Below are 25900 nucleotides of genomic sequence, written 5' to 3' on the forward strand. Positions count from 1 at the left end.
TAAATTGTCTGTTTTAGCTGTCAATTTCAGTCACAGCTTAACTCAGCAGAACATACTAAAAATTCATTTCTAGGAAGATCATAAGCAGCTTGAAAAAACAGAAGTATTTGTTTAGAAGACTTGATTTTAAAACATATGTGTTTATTCTTCCAGAAAAGAATACTAGAAAAGAATACTTACTTGCTAGCTTAGCCTGTAGTCCTGAAGGTCCAGGTTTTGATGTCTCTGATTTGGAAGAGCCTGGTAGAGACAGTTTTGTTTTAGGGAGACTGACTTTGGGGCTAAATCGAGCAGCCCAGTCAAACTTTGAAGAGCCACCTGTTTTACTTGGTTCTTTGTCCCTGCTACTCCTTCTTGGACTGGGGCTGGATGCAGAACGGGAACGTCTAGCCTTACTCTGGTCCTTTCCCTGTTTCACTCTGGCACCCTGAGGAACAGTAGAAGAAGCAGAGGCAACAGCAGAAGAGGAGGAGGAGGTGGAAGCTGAAGAAGAAGAATCGGTGATGGTGCTACACCCAGCTTTGGCTGAGGTCACCGATTTTGAAGCCAGCTTGGAGACTTTTGCTGACTTTTCTTCAGTGCCAGTTGATTCAACTGATGACCCACTCTCTATACAAGACAGATTCTCTGTCCTTTTCCTTTTCTGACTTCGGGAGCTACCAGCAGCTCCACCCTTTCTGGTGTGAGCCTTGCTTGTTGATGGCAATTGTGTAGACTTGGGCTGCTCTTGGTCTGAGTGTCTTCTCTCAGATTTAGTATGTGGCTTGTTAGTTTCTGAGGAAGTTTCAGTGTGTTGAAGTGCTTTGGGTTTTTTAGCAGAGCTAGGAGAACTGGTCCTCCTGTAATCTGGACTAGCACTGCGTTTAACTCCTCGAGAATTGTCTTTCTTAGGCACTTGCCCCGTTTTTTGCTTTTCTGAAGTATTGACTCTCTCTGGATCTTCTTGTTGTGGTATTAAAACAGCAGATGAACTACAGCCTCTGTAGAAGTAAGCAGGAACAGCATTAGAGTTGAACTCAAGAAGCCTCGCAGTTTGTAAGAATTTTGCATGATAAATGTCATCATTGTTTAATAATAAAGGATTCTGCATGTAAGAAACACTGTTCAGCTTACCCTGAAGCAAACAAACAAAAACCCCCACATGCTTGGATGCGAACAGTCGTACTGCACATATCTGCTAGCATAAAACCTAAGGATATTGCAAAACAAAAGCACAATACACCACTTTTTTAAAAAAAAAGTAAATTTAACTTGAATAGATTTTACTTTTTTATATGTATGTCAAACTGATTAAAACCAAACAAAAAAAAAAATCAAGCCATGAAGCTACTAACTGAATGTTTGAGAATATAAGTTCCACAAGAGAGTAAGGAGTGTTCAGTAATGCATAACTAGTCATAACTGGATTCTAGTTCAAGAAAGGCTCTTAAAGAAAGGATAGTTTCTCATCAATCTTTAAATTGATGTAGTGAATCACATACAAAATTGGCAAAATTCTCTTCTATGTAATAGAAAACTGTTGCAATGTGTATATAGCAGAAGCATAGGAAGAGCAGACAAGCAATACCAAGATTACCCTGAACACAGGACTACAGGCCTTTATATTACTGCACATTTCAATTCATACTGGACATTGCTCTAAGCTCCTTGGGCAATCTTCCCCCAACATGAAGCACAAGAAGGGGAGAAAACACCTTGCAAGTATTCCAGGACTAGTTATGCAGAAATCATTTCCTCCCCATCACTGATGGAATGCTCTTAGTTGGTGAATTAGAAAAAGAAAAAGCAAACAGAACTGGAAACACTGAAATATATCCAGTGAATGCAATACCTAGATTAGTTAAATATCCATTAGTCATATGTTTTATTAGAACTCTGTGTAACTCAATAATTATACAAGTTTTTCAAGTGCAGATAACACTGGTTAACATATGAATATGAAGCACAATTACCTTTTAGAAAAGTGTCCCTTGGACTGTTCAGAAGTAGTATTAGACTGCACTTTGGGTGTCTTTGAAATAGATTTTCTACTCTCAGGAGGGCTATGTGCCTTATGCTTTGCCCGCCCTAAATGTGACCTGTCAGTAGAAAGTCAAAACAGAAAGCTATCAGGATCCCAAGATACAGATACAGACCTGTAGGTGGAATATTGTTTATTTTTGTAGTATTTATACATATTAATTCACAGCTACCAATTTTTCCATATCAGCTCCTAATATTAAAGCAGCATGTCAAAAGAACCACCCGATGCAGTTACAAATCACTACCAGTGTAACTGTTTTGCAAAGCACACAATTATTTAGTAATTTTAAATGAATAAAACATCTTACATCTGAATTTTGCAGATAAGTTCAGATCTTTTTAGTGTGCAAGATTACTGAATTATTCACTTAATGATTAACCTAGCAGAGTAAAGCACAAGACTAGAGCATCTGTCAAAGATCTCTTCTCAAAAATAGATATATTCTCATCTACCTCCAAATTCCAGGCATTAAGTCTTTATACAGTTATGATTATTTACATCTTTACTCTTCAGTTAAAAAAAAAAAAAAAAAACAAAAAACAAGTGCTCAGGATGGGAATGCAGCCAGTTCCACTTGGTAGGAAAGCTCAACCACACCAGTTATTTTCTGGCTGCAACATCTACCAGTTCATAAGATTGAGAACTATGTGGTAACAGCTGAAGGAAGAGGAATGAAGAAATGCACACCACCAATGAAGGCAGTCAAATGAGACAGGAAACTTGTGATGTCAAAGACTGGAACGAGTTTCACATAGATAAGCTGTAAGAGGTCTTCTAAGCAGCTTTCAGCTGCATGAAAAAAATGGTTTATTGTATGAGCTCTGACTGAAGGACAAAGATAATACTGTACACTGGATAAAATTTAAGTCTTAAGTGACATCTTTATATATTCCACATTTACTTTGAAACCCACTCAGAATTACCATCTGCAAGACTCAAAAGAGAATGCTCATCAGCATTTAAAACAGGACAGCATAAATAATTTCTAAGGCGAGAGACATCTCACTTGCACTTCCCTGGATAAAATGCGGTTTTTGACTCAGCTGGCACCAGGAAAACCCTACTGAACATATCCTACCTACACAGAAGGCCCAAGAACCACCAACCTTTGAAAAATCTCAAACTAGTCTGGTATAAAGCTGAAAGAAGTGAAGTTTCAAAGTTAAAGAACTGCTGATTACATGGTCACATGCTATTAAATTAACCCAGGCCTAGACAGCTTTTGAGTTGAGCTCTGCAAACATCCATGGAGGATGGGGAAGAATGTAGACTTCCAATTTATGTATCCTGCTCCAGCCATGACCCCAAACATCACAAAGTTTAGCCCAACAGACTAAGTGGAACTGGCAAGAGTTCCACAAGCTTTAAAATGAACTTCTTCCAGTGAAATGCCAGAAGTCTGGTAGTAAAGGCAGAGCTAAGTATACTACTGACCACCAGAAAGCTTCCCCATCCTCTTCAGGACTTCAACACAAACTTGAATCTCAGTAGAAAACAAGTATCAAGTTGAACCATCCAGATGATAACCAAATGCTAATTCACTTAGAGTCAAAACAGTAAAACTTCAGTAATATGACTGTTTTTCTTGATAACTTTCCTCCTTCTGCTTTCTTCTGAATTATTCTCATTTAGGCAGTTACTCAGATGAATGCACATAGACAGTACATATTCAACATTTTCTGTGCCCCATCTAAGAGTGTGACAGTCTGAAAAGATTAAATTAACAGCATCTTCTCCAGACTCCAGTAATTAAGTTTTATTTATCATACTATAAGAAATATTGTTTACTATCAAAAGCAAGTGAAATAAAACTCTTTGAATAGCAAACTCCATCAAGGTAAACTTGGGAATGTTTCACCTAATTTTGAGTATTTGGATTTTCCTTTTCCCAACAAAAGATTAAGGCGTGAAATTTAATTTTCCCCATGAAATGTTTTTATTATGGGAGTAACAGACATTATTACATAATTTGCACTTGGCAGGAATCTCAAGTTTTATGTAAGCTAAACTCATCAGGGTTCATTTATTCTGAAGTATATTTTAAAAGATTACTTTCCTGTAAAGATTTTTGTTTTGCTTTAGATATTCACAAAACACAATAACTGAAGAACTTTTTAACTAAAATACTGCTAAAACAATAGATGCAAAACATGCACTGAAGAGTTCCCACTTGTTTCTGGCTCCTCCCCTTTCACATTTAAACCCTTCTGATTCTAATAAGTTTTACAAATACACTTTCATACCAACATCCAATTTGTATGGACTGTTAAAGCTACAGCCACATCCTAGGGATCATGAATACATGCAGAGTATTAGCATTTGCTTTGCCTTCTTTATCCATCAAGAACTCAGCACAAACAGCCTTCTGAGCAGAAAGGTTACATCACAAATGGGGAGTCACAACTGAGATTTTTTTTTTAAACTGTGCTCTCACATCTCACTGTGAGTTTAATCATTCACCTTGCATAAATTACAAAAAGAAGGCCACAATACAATAGCAACTGTGCATGCAGTAGCATGTCAGTCACCAGGAACATGACATGAACTCTCCTCTCAGGTTTATACAAGAACACTGAGAATTTGATTACAGGATTAAGGTAAAACCTTTAACCATACATCAACAAGTATCACTGTCCCAATTTATATTTAAGTTGTGACAGCTTACTTAAGGTCTCCTTACAAAAGTTAACACACATACAAAGGTAGTTAGGATAGTCTGTAAAGCTCAGAATAAGCAATGCTTGCAGTGCAATCAAGTGCTATAGAAGATACATGCACAACTGGAAGGCAGATTTTAAGGTTGTAAGCTACATGTATTTTGGTCTATAAACCAAGGCTTTCCACTTTAACTTACAATTACAAGTTCTGCAGTCTTTTCCATTAATGTACCACTCATTAAGAACTGTCATTCCAGCAAGAAGTGTTCTGAGAGACTAAGGTCCTCATTAATGACAAAATATCATGAGCTAAGTATTTATGAGCTTGCATTCTTCCATTTCCACTCTCAGGGGTACCTCCAGAAAGACTGAGCTCCTGCTGCACCTTCAAGCTGTGTTTTGTAGGGTTTTTTTTGTTTTCCTTCCCTCCCCAAATTAAAGACAGTTTCATAAACAGCTCCAAGGCTTCATTGAACTGGGCAAAGCTGTCTGCTGATGCAGATTTTAGTTCAGAGGCAGACACTCAAGTTTAGAGTAACACAAATATACAGAAGTTGACAAGATAACCACCATTTAGCTTGCTGTGTTATATAAACAACATGGTGGAAAATGCCAGCTCTGAGCAAAACCATAATAAAGAACCAACTAGAACCTGTTCTCAGAGAGTTACTCTGTGCATATTAAAAAAACCTTTTGAAGTTAGTTAATAAACAAAATGTTTAATCTAAGTCATGTCCCTTAGCAGCTGAAAGAGAGCTATTAAATGCTTCCAAACAAAGTCTGCAAAAACTACTCTTTTATTTCTGTCAAAAATGAGATTAAGAAAAAGGCAATAGCACAGATGAAAAAAAGCTGTGGGAAACCACCTACTTTCTCTCCTCAGAAATACTCTAAATGTCTTCCCCACCAACTCAAACATCATATTTAGGTTTTACAGGTCTCACATAAGTTCTTACCAGTTAACATATCACCAAGGCTGGTCCAAAACCAAATCTCCTGTTCAGAACAAAAGCAATATAACTGACAAAAGCACTCTTTCTGCTTATATTAAAGTCCTACACACAGCCAACAAGGATCTCATTTATCATTTAGCCTTCAATTCCAAATACACAAGAACATGTATATATTTTCTTCCAAAACATTAAACTTTATAAGTAAAGTACCCTACTTCCATGTAGAACAACAGTATAGCAGTTATTTATGTCAAAGTGATATGCTAGTTAAATACTACTACTCCTAAAGATTACTTAAGACTAATAATATACAAAAAGATAACCACTGTCATTTAATGCCACTACTTAAAAAAAATACTTCTTGCAGCACTGGTAAAGAAAGTTCTAGTACATGGGACCACATCCATATACTCTATACAGTCAAACATTGCTCACAACTGAAAGGAACAATCAACTGCTCCACGTCCAGAAAAGATCTTATTGTGTCCCATACAATAACACTTCCAAATTGCTCCCATTCGAAGTAAATCCTATGGCATCACTGGGAACTAAGCCAGGAGGGCACAATTCTTCAACACACATGGTAACAATGTCAATATACAGTTATAAGAATGCAATAAGTACCTTCCACCCCCTCCTCCTACCCCTATAAAAACAAAGCTTCATTAACACATCTGCTTCAGTTACTGCTGCAAAGGGAAACTGTAGCAGCAGCTCTCTGACCACAGAGAAGAGGGACAGGCCAAGCTTTTTCCCTGGGGAAAGCTGCAAGAAACTGTAAGAAAACTCAAAGAAAGAATTAAAACAATTCTTATCTCTACTTGCTACACCTGTTGCTAGACAAATGTAGAATGTGTTATAGAGATTTGTTTACCAAAAGGTAGTAATGTGGTAGTTAGTTAATCAATGATGTCAAAATTGGTGCAATCATAGCAGTAATTCTACATTCAGAGGTAAACACTAAATACTTTTCAAAATGGTAGTAAAACCAGTAAGAACTATAATACCCACAAGAGCTAAAATTCATCCAAAGCACAGTTATTGCAACATAACTAATGACAACAGAAAGTGAAGAATCACATTAGTTCAACTTCACTAAGGCAAATTTGCTTGAATGCATACACGGGGAGGGAATGACACCACCACCAGCTCATATATCCCTTTTCAAACACAGACCCCTTTCTTCTTTTAGAGAAAAGCACACATCACTGTCACAGCACAAATTGCAAATAAACAGCATCTGTCTTTCTACACTTCCTTGAGCCTAGTATCATTGCTTGTACCTTTAAACAATGCACCTCAAAATCAAACTCTAAAAGCTCCTATCAAGTTACTATACTGAGTATGAATTGCTGGTAAAACTCCAGCAGAAAACCATTACAGGCATCCCCTGCTCATGGTGACTCAGGTATTGAGGTTATGGGGACATCAAACAAGCCCAGTCTAGAGGAAAATGGGTTTGCATTGTTACTTCCTGGTTAAGCCAGTCTGTCAATACTCAATGTAACAGGAGGGAGATTCTGCTTTTAGAACAGGCAAGAGAGAAGTTTGGAATTTCCAAAGTCTTCATACAAGTGAACAGTAGCAGCTAAGCAAGTTAAATTGGCAGAGTTTTAACAAAGACCTTTAAGCTGTAGACGTGTCAAAGATTATAGAAAGACATACATTAGCACTTCAGCTTGGCAGCACTACCATTCTTCTGACTCTCTCTTTTTTAACACCTTTATCAACTAAAGTCTCTTGCATTCACTCCAGTCAGAGCATAAAAGAGATGAAGGCAACTCTAATGCTATTACAAGGCCATCTGGCCATACCACACACTTACCTTGGATTATTGGCTTTCAAACCCAAGTCTGAAATTATGAGTGACAAACTGCATAAACTATCCAAGCTTTCGTCACTTAATTTGTATTTTGAAAATGCTCACACCTCAGCCACAAAAAAGCTTTGGAAAAAAAAAGCTGTTGCATTTCCAGCACTGAGAAAGCTATTTATACAAAGCAGAAATGCAATCAAGTACACAAGTTCAGACAGTATCGAAACCTGTCCTTGCTGGAAGGGTTATGATTGCATATCTATGACCAAAGTGAAGTAACCTCCAACACTGCAGAAGGTGTGGCCCTTAAGTCTGCTTACAAACTTTGTGGCTAATTTTAGGCATGAAGCAACAACCCTCTACAGAGTCACACTGCTGTCTAATTCCTTCTTTTTTATTGGGAAAGGGGGAAGTTGGAAGTCTTCAATCTTTGTGTATTGGCCTGTTGTTTATTAGGGGAGGGCAAGAAATACATGGACCTAATAAAGTGGCTGAATAAGATCTCACACTGTCTGTACAACAACATCAACAAATAGTATGGATCAACAGAAGAAAATCTATAAATCAAGACAGTTACCATTAAGGATCAGTGTCCACCATCTCTGCATTTCAATCATTTCTACTTCAAAGCATACCATATTACAACCCCAAGTGACCAGCATACACAAACTGCTCTCATAGAGCACAACTTTCAGCTCAGTTTCATCCAAAAGGATTCCTGTTCAAGTGCTCCAAGGCCATTCCACATTAGCCAAAACACAGCAGGTGAGGATGACTGCTTGGCTTCAAAAGAACATCCCCAGCTCCAACTGAAATACTAACATAGATACATCCCAAGTTCACTTATTTGCTCAATGTGAGCATATTACTGAAACTATTCTCTCCACAGTTTGTTTATTCTATTAAGTGATTTTACAGCTCAAACTGAAGAGTTTCATTTCACTGATGACAAATGCAAGAAAGACTGCAAATAAATTGTCTCAGACATCCCAAAGAACTCCATAATGTAAGAAAACTTTTTTTTTTTTTGCTGTGTTTGTTTGGGGTTTTGTTGGGTTTTTTAATACAGCAGCAAAAGCGGTGTTTATCACTAGAGTACAGCAAGGCATAACAAGACACATCAAGCTGTGAACTCCAGACCCTCCTGCATACTGCTCAGCAGCAGAACTGAAACATACTATACCACTGCATGCTACATACATGGAAGGGTGAGTTCTGTGAGGCTTCTGTCCAAAGACAGGCACCAGCTAAAAACTGTTACCTGAGAGCCTGCCTCTTTCCAAGTCATCCACAGATTTGGTAAGGACCTGACAGATCTATTTACATTGGTCCTTGTACAAGAGCCATTTCTGCCCAGCACCTTATTCAAAAGGAGATGCTGAGGACAGTAAAAGAAGACATTCATTTTAAATTTTATATTAACCACCATGCTTTAACCAGGCCTTTTTATAGGCTTTGCCAGCTCAAGATGTTTGCTCAGAAATGCAAAGGCAGGGGAGGTCCTGTTCTAAAGAGACCCAGATTCAAAGAGGACTGTAAGCTTCTTCCATCCTGCTTACTTCAGCAAGGAGTTCTCATTCTGCTAAAGGTCTAACACACTTTAGAAGTGCAATACACTCATGTTCATGGAAGTCTGGCACAGATCTGGTGAGGGGTGGAAGAGGTCCAGTCATTTCAGACAAGTCAATCTTTAATCAATGTATGACAGCACAACAGATCACAATGCACCAAAACAACGGATGAGTGACTTCCTTAAAAGAAAACAGTGCTACCCTTAAAATGCTTCAGTTTTTCTGACTCACTCACAGTGGAGCTTCTCCCTGGTATTCTACTGTAAAAACTGAACTACCAGTAGATGTCTGAAGAAGAATCCCCATGTCATCTCCAAATAACTTGCCTCCAATCCTTTATTCTAGGGAGAGCTTTATTCACTCCAGGTGAAGTTCCACGTAAAAGGAAAGAGCTGATAGGGCAATACCTAATTTAAACATCCACAGAGATGCAGAGACAACACAGAATGGGCAGAAGGGAACAAAGGGCTCTGTTAAATGTATGCCTCTGTTAAAAAAAATATTCTCCAAAACCAATTCTAGCTTACAAAATAATCAGCTACATAAGGCAGGAAAACTTCCCCTTCCTTATGCCACATTATTTGAGGGGAGAAGCCTTGTCTTTATCATCTGTTCTTCTACATGTACGGTAGACTAGTTTAGAGAAACTGAAGCTGCATTCTTCAGATTGAATTCTCCCCAAAGTTCCTTAGAAGTTGGCCTTCTTCACCCATTCAACAGTTGTTCAACTTGTCCTCAGTTAGACTTGATACTAGTAAGAAATACACCTCACCTTCATTAAACCTTATAGCCTAGCTCCTTCATAGTAAAAAGCTTTTGTGCCACTGACCTGTAATATTTTAATACTCATCCCAAAAAAAAAATTCAAGCCCAAGGTACACATATTCAACAACTGCACCAGTAATGTATCTGAAGGAGTGGAATAGATAGATTTGCCTACCATCACCCTATAACCTTTCTTCATTAGACTGAAAGACACACTTATATCCATACAGGATTCACTCACAGCAGTAACAGTACAGTCATCCATGGAACAGTTTTAAGGATCTTCTTTGTTCTGCACTGCAGAGCCAACCACTTACAGACACCAAATACAATCTGGTCCACTTGCTCACTGTATCAGGCATATTAAATTATGCCAAACCTTTTTTTTCTTGAATTATTCAACATCTGCACAGGATTTATATGCAGTGCAAAGGTAAAAGAGTACCAGTTATTCAGTCTTGTCAAAGAGGAACATTTTCCCAGATGCCCAGTAACAGACTCTTCCTGTCATCCCCCTCCCATACTTTTAATATCAGCAAGAAAGACATGGAAAGAATTTCTTACTACATGTGATTTATGGAAAAAGCTTTTTCCCCCCTATAGCTAGCTCTACTACTGCTACTGTAGCTAAACATGTATGGTAGTGAGTTTATCCATGGGCTTATCTCATGCAGTAACAGTACAGACAGCATTTCAGGGGCAAAAAGATTTTATAGAAGTTTCAGTGCTTGGATTTGCAGGGTGGAAAACATTCTGTAAATGACATGCATTTCACTGTTACAAATTTGAACATTCAGATAGCAGCCATACCTTCCTCCTACTGCGTTGTCTTGTGGCTGGGCCCCGGCAGTGTTCCTCTGTGAACGTCGCAGTGACCCCCCTGGATTGTTACTAGGCCGGTTGGACATTGGCACCTCTCTCCTGAAGGGACATACCCTTTCTAGACACTATCATTCACTGAAAGACAAGAGAGAAGAGCCATAAGATACATGGCATGAAGACTCACTGCCACACCTCCAGAGACAAATGTACAATGGTATTGTTTTTGCTTAAACAAAAGGCAAATTCTTGAAGGCAAGAATTTTCAAACAATTTTTAGTTACAAGACACATGGACAAGGTTCTTGTCAAGACACTTAGAACCTTAATACAGAGCAACCAGGTTTTGGTATATATAGCATACTGAACTAAATGGCCTTTAAAGCTCCCTTCCAACCCAAACTACAAACTCCTCTATGATTTTGTGATGACACACTTCCTTTCTAGCGGGTTTCTCTAATTATACAGAGACAGGACAAACGCAATTTAGGAGAATCTCTGTTTATCAACATTAAGGAAAAACTCAGTGCTTGACAGACAGCAACAGTGTTCAAGTATTTTAACTTTCACTGTAGGAGATTACAAAGCCCATTTCAGGAATAAGAAGCAGTATTCACAATAACTACAGTGCTTTCCAAACAGCTTCTTTCTCTAGTGTGATTTATGCAACTTTCATTTGCATAAAGCAAGGTACATAGTCAATTCAGGAAAAAAGATCTAGCTTTATAATCAGGAAGTTCTGCTAATGAGAGCTAAATTAAAGGGAAAAATATTTGAGACAGAAGGATTAATGAGTGCATACAATTATTTTTAAAAAATTATCTATGATGGTTTTGTATTACTACTGTTGGTATTGCTTTGTGACTGTTAGAGATCTACAGATATTATTTTGGTAGTTATTTATTAAAGACTACCATAACCCCCAGCCACAGTCCTCTGAAACAGACATATTTCAAGAACAAGCCTCAGTTAATTCCTCAGTGAAGAGAGGTGACTTTTGTATCCTGTGCTAAATTGGTATTTCCACATAGAGCATAGCAACAGGACCACAACCAGCAAATCCAGTTTTACTGTTTCTAATTTTGTGAAATCTGGTAAAAAAGGTATTCACAGGTGAAAAAAAGAAGCTGTAAGAAGGAAAGTAACCCAAGTATAAGAACTCCATTTATATACTGATTTGATATCCAGAGCACAGTAAACAAGGAGTCTGTCTGCAGGCTTCAGATTCAAATTCAAATGTCTCCAATGAAATTATTTTCACGATCTGGCATTGTCAGTAAAAACAGTGAATAGCTGAACATAATTGTCTATTCTTCTGAAAAGGGGCTCATAGAAGTGAACAAAGGTGACAGGAGGGGAAGGGGGGGGACAAAGAAAGAATCCTAAATGATTCAGTTTTACTGTAGGCCATAAGAAACCAGGCATATAAACTCACATTATCCAAACTATTACCTCATATATAATGCTACAAGGAACACATATATCATCCATACACCTGTGCAGGACAGGAAATTATTGATCAGGATTCTGCTAGCTGAGATTCAGTCTTGTTACACTGTAATAATACAACCTAATATTGAAAGGTCACATCAGCATGCCAGAAATACTTTAAATATTTCCAGGAATTGAATAAAAATACAAGTTAGGCAGAAGAATTGCTCCCCATCCTAATCCCCATATCACAGGAGCCAAAAGCATCTTTTGAAAGTTTTTCATGTTCTTTCTACTAAGAAGTCCAACATAGCAGCAAAAAGCAAACACAGAAAGTAGAATTAATTAACTAATCACTTTTACCTTCATTTGTTTTGGCTGGGGTTTATTTTTACCTTATGCTTAGGAATTTGAAAGAATATAAGTAAAGCACAAAATACACAATCCCACAAAATACTGTTGTTTGATGAACCTCTTAGATAGAAGTCCTGATGACTAAGCTGAGAAAGCTATAAACACTACTACTCAAAAGGTGACCTTTCCCTCTTCACATTTGTTTCCTCTTATTCAAACTCCTTAATCAAAGGCAATATTCCCACTAACAGAAAGTTTTAAAGTTTTTCAGTAACATGTAACACCATCAATCTAAAACTTTTTATACTTTAGAGCACAAAAAGATTTACAACAAAACAGAAAAAGCTTCCAGCTGCTGGAAATCATGCCAGCTTGCTGGTGTAGCCAGACCAGACAAGTTCCTAAGTTGTAGCATTCTCTTCAGAACAGCAATGCAAGAAACAAAGCCTAGCATTAATCAGACTGAAAGCTGAGCAAGGGCTCAGCACCTAGGGGGTCCAGCTGGAGTCAGGCACTGTCAAATGTTTCTGTGCATTCTCTTTTTATTTCCTTGTATTCAAACACCAAAATAAAAAAACCCCACCTCTCTACTATCAGAAATGAGGCACATTTTGTGCATTTTCTAAAAGGAGGGAGTAGTGTCCCCTTCTGCACGAAGGTCAGCTGGCACTGAAACTGTACTCATGTCAAACTTTCAGTCATACCACAAAATGGTTGCCACAGAACTCCTGTCTCACCTTGTAGGGATTAAAATGCACATTCCAGCAGGTTCCACTCCACAAGAAGCAGTGCTCACCTAGACCTCTGCTAGGTTAGCCATGCACTTTCCACCTAGGGCCAGAACATGGGCTTCTCCACACACCACCACAAGAGTCAGCTGAAGAAAACATTGTACGGGCAATCCCAGCCCTCCCTAGAAAAACTTTAACACTGATCTGCCTGGGTGTGCTGGTTTTGTCTCTGACAAACCTGAATTTACGCTAAAGTGGCTGGGGCAGGGCTGTGTTTTGGATTTCTGTTCAACACAGCACTGATAATAGAGCAGTACTGATAATATGGATGCAATATCAACAGTGTTGATAATACAGACGTCTTAGTAACTGGTGAAAAGGGCTTAGACAGTGTGAGGAATGAAATCCTGGAGATGAGAGCTCTTTTTCAGAGTAGTAATTGGTAGTTGATGTTAGTGAAGTTGATAAAGTCTTAATTTGAAGTGTTGGTCTGTTGTTAAACATTGAATGTTAGAATTCTAATACTTGCCTTCAGTTGCTGCTGTTAGATGTTACTATTTTACCTTGTATTTGTATCTCTCCCCGTCATACTCTGCGTTTGTACCCCTTTCCCTCTCACCCCGGATTTGTATCCATTCCCCTTGGGAACCACTTCCCCTGCTCCCAGGAGGCCTTGCACCCGGACTGAATTCAAATGAGAGGCTGTGAGAACTATATGAACCCTCTCAAAACAACAAACCAGCACATAAACTTTGACTTTAACCCACCAGAACCACACTAAGTCACCCACTCTTGACCAGAGCTGGATTCCGTCCTGTCACCATAACTTTGATAGGACCCAGCTTGGAGAATACCCCTGGGCTACGAGCCAATATTGTCTCCCTAAGGACTCTAGTGAGGACGGAAGCCCCAGCTCTGGCGAGAGACAAAGCTGCACTCCTCCTCCTCCTCCTCAGCATCCTTCAGGCGGTGTGCGCGACCCCTGAGTTCCCCACCCAGAGCTGTCTTTAATAAAGGTCTTTTAAGGGAGCTGGTCTCCTGGCCCTATTTATCACAGACAGAACCTTTAGACAGGCCTTTTCTGCTTTTTGTGCTGTTAGTCAGGCTGGTTAGGAGGCTTGAGGTGCATGTAGGTTGGGATGAGACTCAGTGAGGAGAGGTGACCCAAACTGACCAAAGAGATATTACAGACCACAGGACTTCATGCTCAGTGTATCAATTGGGAAGGAGGAGGAAGGAGAGGACATTTAAAGTGATGGTGTTTGTTTCTCCTAGAGAAAGCTGAACACCTGTCCAACCATGGGAAGCAGTCAATTCTTTGTCTTGCTTGGCTTGTATGCATGGCTTTCGCTTTTCCCATCACACTCTTTACCTCAACCCACAAGTTTTCCCATTTTTACCCTTCCAATTCCCTTTCCCATCCCACTGTAGGGGAGTGAGCAAGCAGCTGCCTGGTGCTTGGTTGCTGGCTGGGATTAAACCATGACACAGGGTTTAGCCAGACACTTGAAGTAGTCTGTGCTTAGAAGTTATGTAGCACAACATGCTGTCATACACACAGTATTTTCAGCTGTATAGAAGAATGAAATGACAACTGTTTTATCCTATAAGGCATCTGTCAAGTCAAGATGATGTCCAGAGCTATCTTCTATATTGATACCTCTCAACTTAACTGCATTTCTTATTGTGTACTTGTTACCACATGACTCCCAGTTTGCTTTTAAATATAATGCAGCTTCGCGACTCAGCTGTGACCTTTAACATCAAAATGCTAACTTAAGTCTCACTGCAAGCCACAAAATACCATGTGCCCAGTTAGTCCAGCAATGAAGAGACATTTTCACAACTGTGCCTTCCACATCCTAAAACAACAAGAGCAGAGCCCAGAGGTTCCTAAATCTCAGCTGTCCTCATTCAGACTTGTCCCTCTATCTCTGAGCTCACTCCAAGCACTTGGCTTTTTTCCCATTGTCAGACAACATTCAAAAAAACCGTGCAGCTCAGCAGAGACCAGCCGAATGCACCAGTGCAGTCCTGCCAGATTTTAAAACAAGTTCCTCAACTACAATGATTCTTCCTCACACCCACAATAACAAAAAGCTACAACCCTCCATCAGACCTTCATGCTTCGACAATAGACAATGCTATTTTGGAATTTTTAAGCTCAGGTCCCCTTCTAGCATAAAGTTATCTGCACACAAGCCTTTTTAGTTAATGTTTCATAACTCCATATTCCTAGCTATGATGATGCCAAAGCATGGGTCTGCAGAGGTTCTCACCATCAGCAGACTCTTTAGAATGAGGATTAATTCCAAAGGCCAGCATTTCATATAAATCCACAACATATCTTCTGAAGCTGTGTAACAACATTGCTATCTAGTGCTTATTTTTATTCTGCAGCATAGTATTTTTGAGTTTCAGCAAACACTATTTGATTACTATTTAAAGTCATCTTTGTTATTGCACAGGAAAGCAACCAGAATTCATTTCTGTAGACCTAACATTACCATTGCAAACACTATAGCTAATCTATGGCCAACATGTGGCTCAGAGCAGTTGTACAGGTACACAAGACAAAAAACACCTGTTACCTTATAGTGAAGCCTTTACCTTTCTTCTTGTGGAAAAGCCAACAGGAAACAACTAACATGCTTCCAATGTTTTTGTAGCAAACTGGGAAAACTGAGACCTACACATGAAGCCTTTGCTTAGCATCCAAGTCACTCCCTGCAGGATACTAGGAGCTAATGCAGCTACCCTGACATGGGTTACTGAGAAAAAAAGACAATGACTAAACTGAAGAACACCAACACGCTCTAGGGCCACTACAGGGTAACATGGCAAATCAGTAACAATACCTGTAAAAATTAACTGAACTCTTCCACAAGGGCCTTCTTAATCTACTTGCATAAGCTCTAAAACTTGTTTAGGGTGTTTGTTTGGTTTGGATTTGTTCTGTTGTTTTAGGTGGTAGTTTTGTTTTGTTCTTGGTTTTGAAGTTCCTTGCAAAAATCCTGGTAATGCAAGAGGTTTTTTTCAGACTCTTGCACTCTCCCGAACATTTCAGGATATGCCTCGCACCTCTGCCTATAATCCTCCATTATAATCATTATAATACTTGTTACCTGCTTGGAGTTGAGCTAAGTGCACTGGTCAGCATCCTTCCTCTCTCATAGTTTAGCCCAAAAAACCTGGTGCCTTATTTAATGTTGCTGCAGCAATCCAGCTCCTAAAAATTGTACAGACTTACTGCCCTGAAGTCAGTATTAGGCAAAAGGAGGAGGGGAAGAAGGAAAAGACAGGAGGACGTTTATATACCTTGCAAGTTCAGAACATTTTCTTCCAGCAAGTTGCACATCTTGCCCGCCAGAACCCAGAGTTCAGTGTACATATCAGAAAATATTAAGCCTGAGAGTTCAAATATATATTCATTTACTTCAATGTAGACAACATTAATTTACATGATCAGCTGTTTCTGTGATAAATCTTGTCACTTAAGATAGAAACAACACTCTAAATATATAAGCATACAACACATTTAAGAGCTCAGACTTCAATTGTGACTAAACTGAAGAAATTACTGCCTACAGTTTTGTAACTGCTGAATTGTTTCAGATTTACATCATTTTCAACTGATCTCAGCTGCACCTCATTTTTGCTCACTGTTCACAAGGCTCTCCTCATTTACCTGCAGACATACACACCTCTTTACTTGCCTTACAAGCAAGCACTTGCAAGTGCTCAATTACTACTTCTACTTCAATAGCTGACTTAAATTAAGATGACTTTTTAGTCCAAGGAGTTGCTTTAAACTCAGTCTTCTGCAGCTGGTTTTGACACAATATTCTCCCTTCCTATACTTTCCAAATTCAAGAGTTATCCACTCATCATTTTCCAAGTTGCCAAAAAAAAGAAAGAGAAAAGCTTCAGTAAAATATTCTTCCTAGATTCATTTACAGTGGAAGAGTTCTTTTTAATTCAGTTTCTCTGGAATCACTGGAGTGATTTCAATATGAAGAAAAAAAGTAAAATAAATCAGTCAAGGAACAGGAGTTATTCCCTGTTCCACTGACTTTATAACCAATAGCCATCAGAAAATTAAGGCAAACTTCAGGCCCTGCTACATTAGGAAGTCAGCTTTCCCTTTCCCAGACTTTGGAGAGGTCAGCCCTGGCCTACCCTTCCAGCCAAGAGAGTGGCAGTGCTGAAGGCCACCTTGACAGAACAGCAAAATGAGCGGCCAAGAGCCTGAAAGGATGTAACAACTACTCTGGAAACTACTGTTTCCAGACTGCATTTATGCATATATGTGTAATGACATAGCCTCTGTATGAAACAGGAAGGAAGAAAAGCAAAAAAGTCTACATTTGTAATCTCTTACTACTAACTGGCAGTTCAAATACTCATTATCTGCAACCAGAAGATTTACAAGTCCCCACAGGTGGTAAGGACACTGAAAACACCTCTGAAAAGATGCACGGCACTACTTGCTAGAGGAATGCCCAGGCTATCAGGATTATGTGATCCAAAAGGTCATCCATGCCATGACCCCAAGCAAGCAAAGCAGCACATTTACCTACTGACTTCTGGCTACTGTCCTTCTGGGAGGAGTGGAAGATATGAGAAGTTTTGGTTAAGAAAAGATCTAAAGACAAGTATCACATATTTCAGTGTTGGTAAGAACAGTTCTGTGACAATGATTGAGTTGCAGAAGCTGAATAGTCTCCCCTGCTTCAAGCAGGTCAATTGCATTTGAAGTCTGAGAGTGCAGAGACCTTTCATTGAACTTGATATGGGAAAAGAAAACTAAAGACTTCAGAAACCTGTAAGAAATGTAAAAACTTGTTCCATTAAGATTACAGAGAACTGACAGCCATCAAAACAATGGATTGGCCTTTATGCCACAGCCTGAACATCAGTAAGTCCTCCTGGGCTGTGGAAAAGTCAAAGTGAATTAGCAAATGGGGCACTACTCAAAATTACTGAGAAGTACAGGTACCACTGGCAGCCAACAATACAACTGGCCTGTCAGCTGAAGAACCAAGAGAAACCTATGGATGGAGGGGAGGGCCACAAGTTGGCTAAAAAACTTAAAAGCTTAAGCACCTGCAGAAGTTAGACAGCAGAAGCTTCCCACTCATCTGAATAGCTTAAAGGAACAAAAAACCTAAAGCTTGTACAGGATACAAGTGCAAGCTCAGGTATATCAGGTATGGTTGTACAACTGGTGTTGCTAGCTCATGGTATACAGGAATCCTGAGCTTCATTTCATTAGTGAATATAAAAAAAAAATCACTGTATTTGTGCACTGAGAAATTAAATCCAGGTCTGAACTCAAGCACAGTGGTTGAGAGGGCTACCTAACATTAGGACAGTAGAAGTCCTTACTCCTATAGTCCTTTTTTGTCTTCTGGAAAAACAGAAAATGCAGTCCAACGAGAAAAACTAAGGAATGGAACAAATATAATGGTCTCTTGAGGACATCACTCTTCAGTTCTGTCACATCACTGCTTTCTATCTCTTATGTTCATCAAGGGCTGAAATATTACAATTTGTGTCACTCTTTGGACTGCATTTTGGTTCCCAAAACAATACATGCATCATCTGATCCTCATCCAAAGGAGAAACTAGGGAAAATAGAAAGCATTTCATTTTTTTCCTCTTGCTTCTCTGTAGCTTTACATTATGTATTGACAGTGTTGTCAACAGCTACTATTCCTCTTGTGCACAAGTAATAGAGTTAACTATAAAAATCTCCTGGAACATTTACTCACTACTTCATTCAAGGAATTTGCCCTTCTAAAAAAATTAAAATATTAAAGTTTTTCTCCTCTAAATAAACCAAATTTGATACTTTTCCATGTCACCCTTCATAACATGTGCAAACTAGTTCAGTGTAAGTTTTCCTCTACTATACAGTTTGACTTGAATTTATTAACAAAAGAAGAGAATGCTCTCACTGTGGCTGAGAGCCAGGACTCAAAGCCTCAAGAAAATATTTTTATGTTTACAAGACCTGTAGTTTCTCAGTCTAAATTCAGTGTTCTCTATTACTTTGGCTTTTTAACCAGCTAAATATGAAGTTCTGTTACATAATTCCATCAACTCTGCAGCAGTTCATTTTTTTGCTACTGAGATATAAAGATTATCAAAAGCATAAGAACCCAGAAACTCCTGAGTCAATCTATATAAAGAAATAGTCTGATCTGGATAGCTGCAAGCTAGCCAGAGACAGCTCAGCTTCAGAAGCAGCCCAGAGGTATTTAAGCCATGTCAGTACACAAAAGATTTGTTAGACCACACAGAACAGACACACACAAACATAGCAAATGTTTGCTGCAAAAACTGAATCACGTTTCCTATCCTTATTGACAGAACTTTTTCCCTTTTAGCACAGCAATGGGAAACAAAAGAAAAGTGAGGAACAAATATATTCAAAGCTGCATCTTCTGTACACTTGTGGCACAGAGCAAAATTTTTCTGCCAAATCAGTCCTACAGCAAGAACTTGATTTCACCTCTCCAGGACCTTTAAAAGCAATGTTACATACTGAGGAAGTCTACAGTATGAGACTCAGGATGTAATTCTGCTACCAAGTGTTCATGGAAGTGTAGCTTCAACTTGTAACAACAATGAAAATAATAGTTCTTCCCCTTTTTAAAAATCAAAAAAGGCAGCTCTCTCCAACAGAAAAGAATACATTTTCCAACAGCCAAATTCTGACCAAAACCATGCTGTTTGTACGTAAAGTGAACTGATGTGAATCCTTTGTTTCTTCCAGATTTTTAACTAAAAAACATCATAAACAATAGAAGTAAAATCTTACCTGATCTTCATTTTCAGACTCTAGAAACCCTTGTTTAGCTGTCATTACCAGAACAGTGCTTTAAGCTTTCACTAACAGCATAACAAAAAACATTAAAAAAACCAAAACAAACACAAAACCACAGTCTGGCAAGAATGAAGAAGACTCCACTCAGAAGACAGGAATTCACTTGAATGAGGAGCTTTATCTTCTGTGAGACAACATGAATCAAAGCACAGAATCCTTCATGAAGTACAGATCAGTGACACTGCCAGAAAAAAAGGCAAACTAGAAGCAGGTGGTCAAGCTAAGACCAAGTAAAAGAAGTGTGGCAAAGTTGGGAAAAGGGGTACTTATTACCAGATTAAAAAAAAGAAAAAATTAGCTGTGTGTTTTATACAAATTTCAGTTTAGTAGCTTATTTCAGTACTTTCTTGCAAGTGACCCAAGAAGTCCTCAAAACCATCACCACCAATGCTTAATGCCCAGCTGCCTTTGAGCTGCATAGCTGCATTTACTCACAACACTGAGTCTGAATGCAGAACCTACTGCTCACACACCAAGCCTATTCCCTATTCTAATGCCATAGACCAGATGGTGCCTCATTTGCAGTTTGCCATTCACCTGCATCTGGCACACAAAGCCCTTAAGCAAAACCAAGTGCAAGAGCACAAGACAAATACTGATATGGTGCACAGCCATGTCCTACCTGCAGAGCCTGTTAGACAATACCCGTCCCAAGTTGCAGCATGGAAGGTTTTCTGAGACCTGCCAAATTCCTCACCAACTTTTGCCAAGGTGTCTTAAATTACTGAGAGACCTAGTGAGCTCAGTGACTAGTAAAACATGGTTTGGTCACCCAAAGTCTAAATTAACACAAGATGAATTAATGCAAGATGATCTCTGCAATCTCCTAAACAACTAGAAGGGTACAGACAAAAACAAAAACAAAACCAACAACAACAACAAGCCAAGAACTTTAATCAGCCACTGGACTAAAGAAATTCAGAGACTAGATGTCAAAGCAATTACTGCTGGAGAAAGAAACACAGAAACCAGTTGACTTGAAGATGTGGATTTAAAAAAGTACCACAGATGAGCTCAGGACCACAGGTCTAAGTGTACTATAAAAACAAGGTAAAGAAGCAGAAGACTGGATCCTCATTTTCATAACACTCTGCTTCAGCTCTAAACCAGCCTACAAATTTGTTCAGTAATAGCAGTGTGCCTTTAAAGAAGAAAACTACAAAGCTAAAAACAAAAATTTCAAAAAATAACTTGTGCTTCCAAGGCCACATAGAAGGTACTCATCTGTCTTCTACTCACCTAGAATGGGTCCTCAGATTTTTTCATCTTCAAAATATAATTTAGACAAGTTTGGGAGAAATCAGGAGGATTTCAGGAGTTTTCGTGTTGTTTTTCTAATCACTGATGTCTAGCACTGATTCAGACTAATGCCCACTGAGGCTTCCCTTCCCACACTGGCTCAAGCAGGTTATGTTGTTCCCCTGAACAGAGCCTGCATCCAAATGCTACACAGAAAAGGCAATAGGCCTAATGCATAGCAAGAGCCCTACGCCACATGACACAAGCTGGGAAATGGTTTAATTGCAGTCATTGAGGAAGAAATCCAATTAAACAGGTTAAGTTTCCGGCTTCCTCAGCACTGGATCTGCATATGGATCTTTTGCTATCACAAGAACACTGTAACAACAAACAAAGGGATTAAAACACATTTAAATTTTCTAAACTGGGCAGTGCTTGGAACCAGCAGCTTCTTGGAATTGTGTGCCAGAGACATATTCTGTCAACCACAGAAAAATTTATACATTTACATTTTATCTTAGAGTGATGTAATTAGGAGCAAGCTCCAATACACATACCACATTACTGACACAGGCACAATTAAAGACATTTACCTTGTATGAAATCATGAAGCAAACTGCCTACCAAATATCTGTATAAACAGAAGAAGTTCTGTGTAAAGCTGAGCAAAACAAAGTCACAACGCAAGAAACACCTGTTAACACTAAGGATTAAGCTGTCTTTAAACTGATCCTATGAATTGTAAGATGATGACTTTACAGTGTTCAGAGCTATTCTTTCATGTTAAATACAGGTAACAATATACAATATATGTCCCACAATTGTACTTAAGGAAGGTTCACTCTTTTACAGTCATGGAAAAAGTTGTCAGAAGCCAGAGCTTTATAAAGGAAATTAACAAATTTATGGCACGCTTTTTTGACAAGTGTCTACTACACTCTGCACATTTACACCTTCTCAGTGCTCCACAAATAAAACAAGAGAATGCTGTGGTAACACAGCACTGTACATGATGCTGACCTTGAGCAAAACTAATATTAAAGCTCTCAAGTGCTTTTTAGCAGGATGCTAGATTTAGTCTTAGTTTTAAGCCAGACAAGAATTCAACTTCACCAAATACACGTTAAGAAAGTCCGCTACAAATTCCTCTCCTCCTTCCCTTATGTGCAAGTACCACTAGGACATTTTTCTGCTTTACCTCACCAATGATTTTTACTTCATCTTTCCCAGGCTACCCACACACTTGCCTTGAACAAGAACAACTGTAACTATGCCCATATGTTACAGTTCACAAGACTAAGAAGTTAACACTAATGAGGTGTTTTTCCTAGGGTCCTGGCATAGCCAGGTTTGTCAAAGTCTGAATTTCCTGTCAATAGTCAATCGCTTCAGGGCTGGAAGAAAGGCTCCTTACTTTCTGACAACAAAATGTTCCAATTGGTACTGCCTAAATCTGTTCAAGGCATTTTGTTAACTTCTGATGAATACAGAACATATAATAGAAGAACAATCTCTTCACCATCCTGAGACACTCATAAAAGAACAAGCAGAGCTGTAAGTTTTCTATAGCTTGATCAAAATTATTTAAGAAGATATTACAATAGCTGGTCTGATAAGCCTTTGCTCTTGCAATTTGCTCTGTGACCTGATCAGAACACTCAAAGAGTCGTCTTCTATGCTGGTGACCTTTCATCCAAAACTAATGATTAACTATGCTTTATGAGCAAAACCTAGAACCTACTGCCCTGCAAAACAACACATTACTTTTGGTCTTGTCTAGGACTGAAAAAGAATCGGGTGAGGAAGAGAGGAAAAGAAGACAGCGTTTCTCCCCAGTGCTTTGTGCATACATCAATGCTATAAGCAAAGCAACGCATCCATCTTGCTCCACTCCTAAAATACATTTTTGTACGCATGAAAATAACCCCATACTGGTAATATGACCCAGAATTGGAGGCAGAGTTCACTCAACTCCCATGTAAGATCTTTTGTGTTTCTGGTTTTTTTTCATGGTTTGGGGTTTTTTTCTTTAAAGAATACCCATAAGACACCGCAAAACTACTCCACATCATCCTCCTTCCTCTTATCCTCTTATAAGCCATTTGATAAAATGCACTAGTAAGGAAGACAAACAAAAGGGTATTTAACTGGAGAGGGCAGCTTCATCATGGTGCAAGATAAAATAACTCTTCACAACACTTCAGTAAAAAACATACAGGGAATGGAGTGGCTTCAGGGAAAGATAAAAGAAAGAATATGAAGTAGATAGGCTTGTAAAGAAGGACAGAAAATATCTGGAAGTGAGCCAGTTGCTTCCTTCCCCTTTGCCCAGCAGAAGAGTGTGCCCAGTTTCTTCCCTCCCCTCTGCACAGTATCCTACATATGACAGGTAAAATACACCTATTTCCTAAAGGCTGCAGCCTCTTACTCTTCAATCTGTTTTGCAAACCAAAGACACTCGGGAGCATGCACATCCCCATGCCCCATATGATTAATGAGCAAAAAAGCATTCTAGTAATCCTAAGATCTTTAACATCTTCATTTCCCAATGTAAAGTCTTGGAAATACATCTTGTCTCCCATCAACTACTGGGATGAGGTGCTAAGGAGAGCACCTCAACCCCTATCAGCTACAAAAGATGCCAAATTATTGCACAGACTTTGGGTCTTTATTCTATACTTTTCAAAATTTATCTGTATGTTTACTTTTATTTAAAGGCTCCCCTGACAGACCAGTTTTGGGACACAGACATCATGTACTGCTATTTGGAAACAGCCTGATCTGTCCAACACAAACTTATTCCACATAATTGAAAGCTGATGAAAACACAGCTCTCCAAACATGCAGTTATCTCTGAAAAACTAATTGAAACTATTTCCTATTAAATGTCTATTTTGGTAAAAAGCGGAGGATATAAAGCATCTAACATTGAATTTTCACAACAGAATTCTAGAGTCATTTTTTCCTACATCAAGGGCAGAATAGACCACTAGCACATTACTAATATGGTAGTATTTATTATATTAAACAGTTGCATGATAAGAGCCTGAAAAGTTTCAGAAGTGCTTTTTCATTTTTAAAGAAAACATTTCAGATGTGGCATCATAGTCTGAGTTTTATAATGGATACTTTTTAAATTAGAATGACAGCATAAATATTCTGTACATATTCAAGTACAACAGACATTCTGAGCCAAACACCTACTTGTTTTTTGGGGTTTTTTGTAACTCCATTAATTCTAAGCTTAGTGGTGATTACACTTCCTTATACTCTTCATACAATATTTAACTCACTACTGAAGTTACAGCACAGACTAAGGAGAGAAAACAAACAGGCCAGACTTGAGGGCATTAGAGCTGTGAGTCTGCACTATGCAGTTGCTCAGCTGAGCTCCATTATATCTCCCAAAGAATACCAAGTACTGATGGAAGCTAAAAATCCCAACTACATTTCTTGGAAGACATCCTAGTGAGTATGGTCGCCCAGATAAAATAGGAAGTCAAGTTGGTTGCTCTAATCCAAACCTACATGGAAGTCTTGTGTACTATACAGAAGGTAATTTCCAACTATTACATGTATTTATCCGAAGTTCCACACACCTCAGAGGGTATGGGGATAGAGTACAATCATAAGCTTCACTATTATCCCAGTGCAGACCATTTTCGTGTTAAAATTCAGCACATTAAACTCAAGGAATTGGTCAAAAATATAGATTGCATCTGTACAAGTTGACATAGACAATTTAAAACCTGACATTTTGATCTATCACCAGTTGTCACAAGTTAAACTTTTCAAATTCTGAGGAAGCAACTTGAAATTACATCAGCTTCTCCTCTATTCTCCCACCACAAACACTACTCCAGTCTATTGAAGCACAAAGAACAAAACAGTTTAAATGATAGCCAGTCACAAATTTGTATTTTCAAGTTACACCCACTTCAAAGCTGGGCCACTAACCTTTCCAAAAATAGAGCAAACACACCCCAAGAATAAATGAATTTCTAATTTGTTGTCATAACCTGGAATACTATTAAGTAGTAACAAACTACCTTGCTTTTGGATGCATCTAAGCTAAACTTAGACATTTAAATCACTATATTCTGCCACAGGCTGAGCTGCTGCTTCTAGCTGCCACAGGTCTGGGCTTGCACTAGTCACATCCTGCATTTGATGTTGTCAACAGAAAGCCCAACTCCTTATCAAGTAGGCTTTTGAACCAGGTAGGTCATCTACCTAAAGCAAGGATAGGGGTTCACAAGCCCCAGCTCAGCAGTGTCTCACAGGGTTAGGTGAAAATTTGAGGAAATACAGTAGCTTGCATCTCCTCTACTTGTCACACTCAGTGATCTCTGAGCAGCATTCCTGAATCCATGGGCACAAAACTGAGTTTTTGAATTCCTTGACTCAGTTATTCAAGGCTCAGGCATGGCAGGTTAACATCTTTAGAATGCCTGGTATATGACAGGTATATGGCAGGTTAACATCTTTATAATGCCTGAAAACCATCTCTCCTGGTACAGATGTAACATTTATGACAACACAGCTAAAATCAGTGGTATGAAAACTGAACACTTGTACATACTTCTGCACTTCACTTTTTCCCTTCAGGTTAGCCTTTAGCTGGCAACTAGGTATTTTACACAAAAATCA

The 25900-nt window shown here is 38.8% G+C and overlaps 1 protein-coding gene across 14 annotated transcripts in view; it reads right to left on the reverse strand.

Annotated features, from left to right (window-relative positions):
• Window positions 1–25900, reverse strand: part of TRIP12 (thyroid hormone receptor interactor 12) — a 79727-nt gene that overhangs the window by 42747 nt on the left and 11080 nt on the right. For 11 of the 14 annotated variants that reach the window (XR_008534842.2, XM_054639646.2, XM_054639655.2 and 8 more), the window contains exons 2-4: window positions 10596–10742; window positions 1953–2078; window positions 181–980 (exon numbers count right to left, since the gene is read on the reverse strand). Coding sequence is in view for 13 of the 14 variants with exons in the window: in XM_054639646.2 (XP_054495621.1) it covers window positions 181–980; window positions 1953–2078; window positions 10596–10693 (1024 nt within the window). In the remaining variant the exon portion in view is untranslated. The remainder of the gene's footprint in view (window positions 1–180; window positions 981–1952; window positions 2079–10595; window positions 10743–25900) is intronic. The other 3 variants (XM_054639651.2, XM_054639653.2, XM_054639649.2) reach the window with 2 other exon arrangements.

The sequence above is a fragment of the Agelaius phoeniceus genome, chromosome 10 (assembly GCF_051311805.1).
Source record: "Agelaius phoeniceus isolate bAgePho1 chromosome 10, bAgePho1.hap1, whole genome shotgun sequence".
In the NCBI taxonomy this organism is placed as follows: Eukaryota; Metazoa; Chordata; class Aves; order Passeriformes; family Icteridae; genus Agelaius; species Agelaius phoeniceus.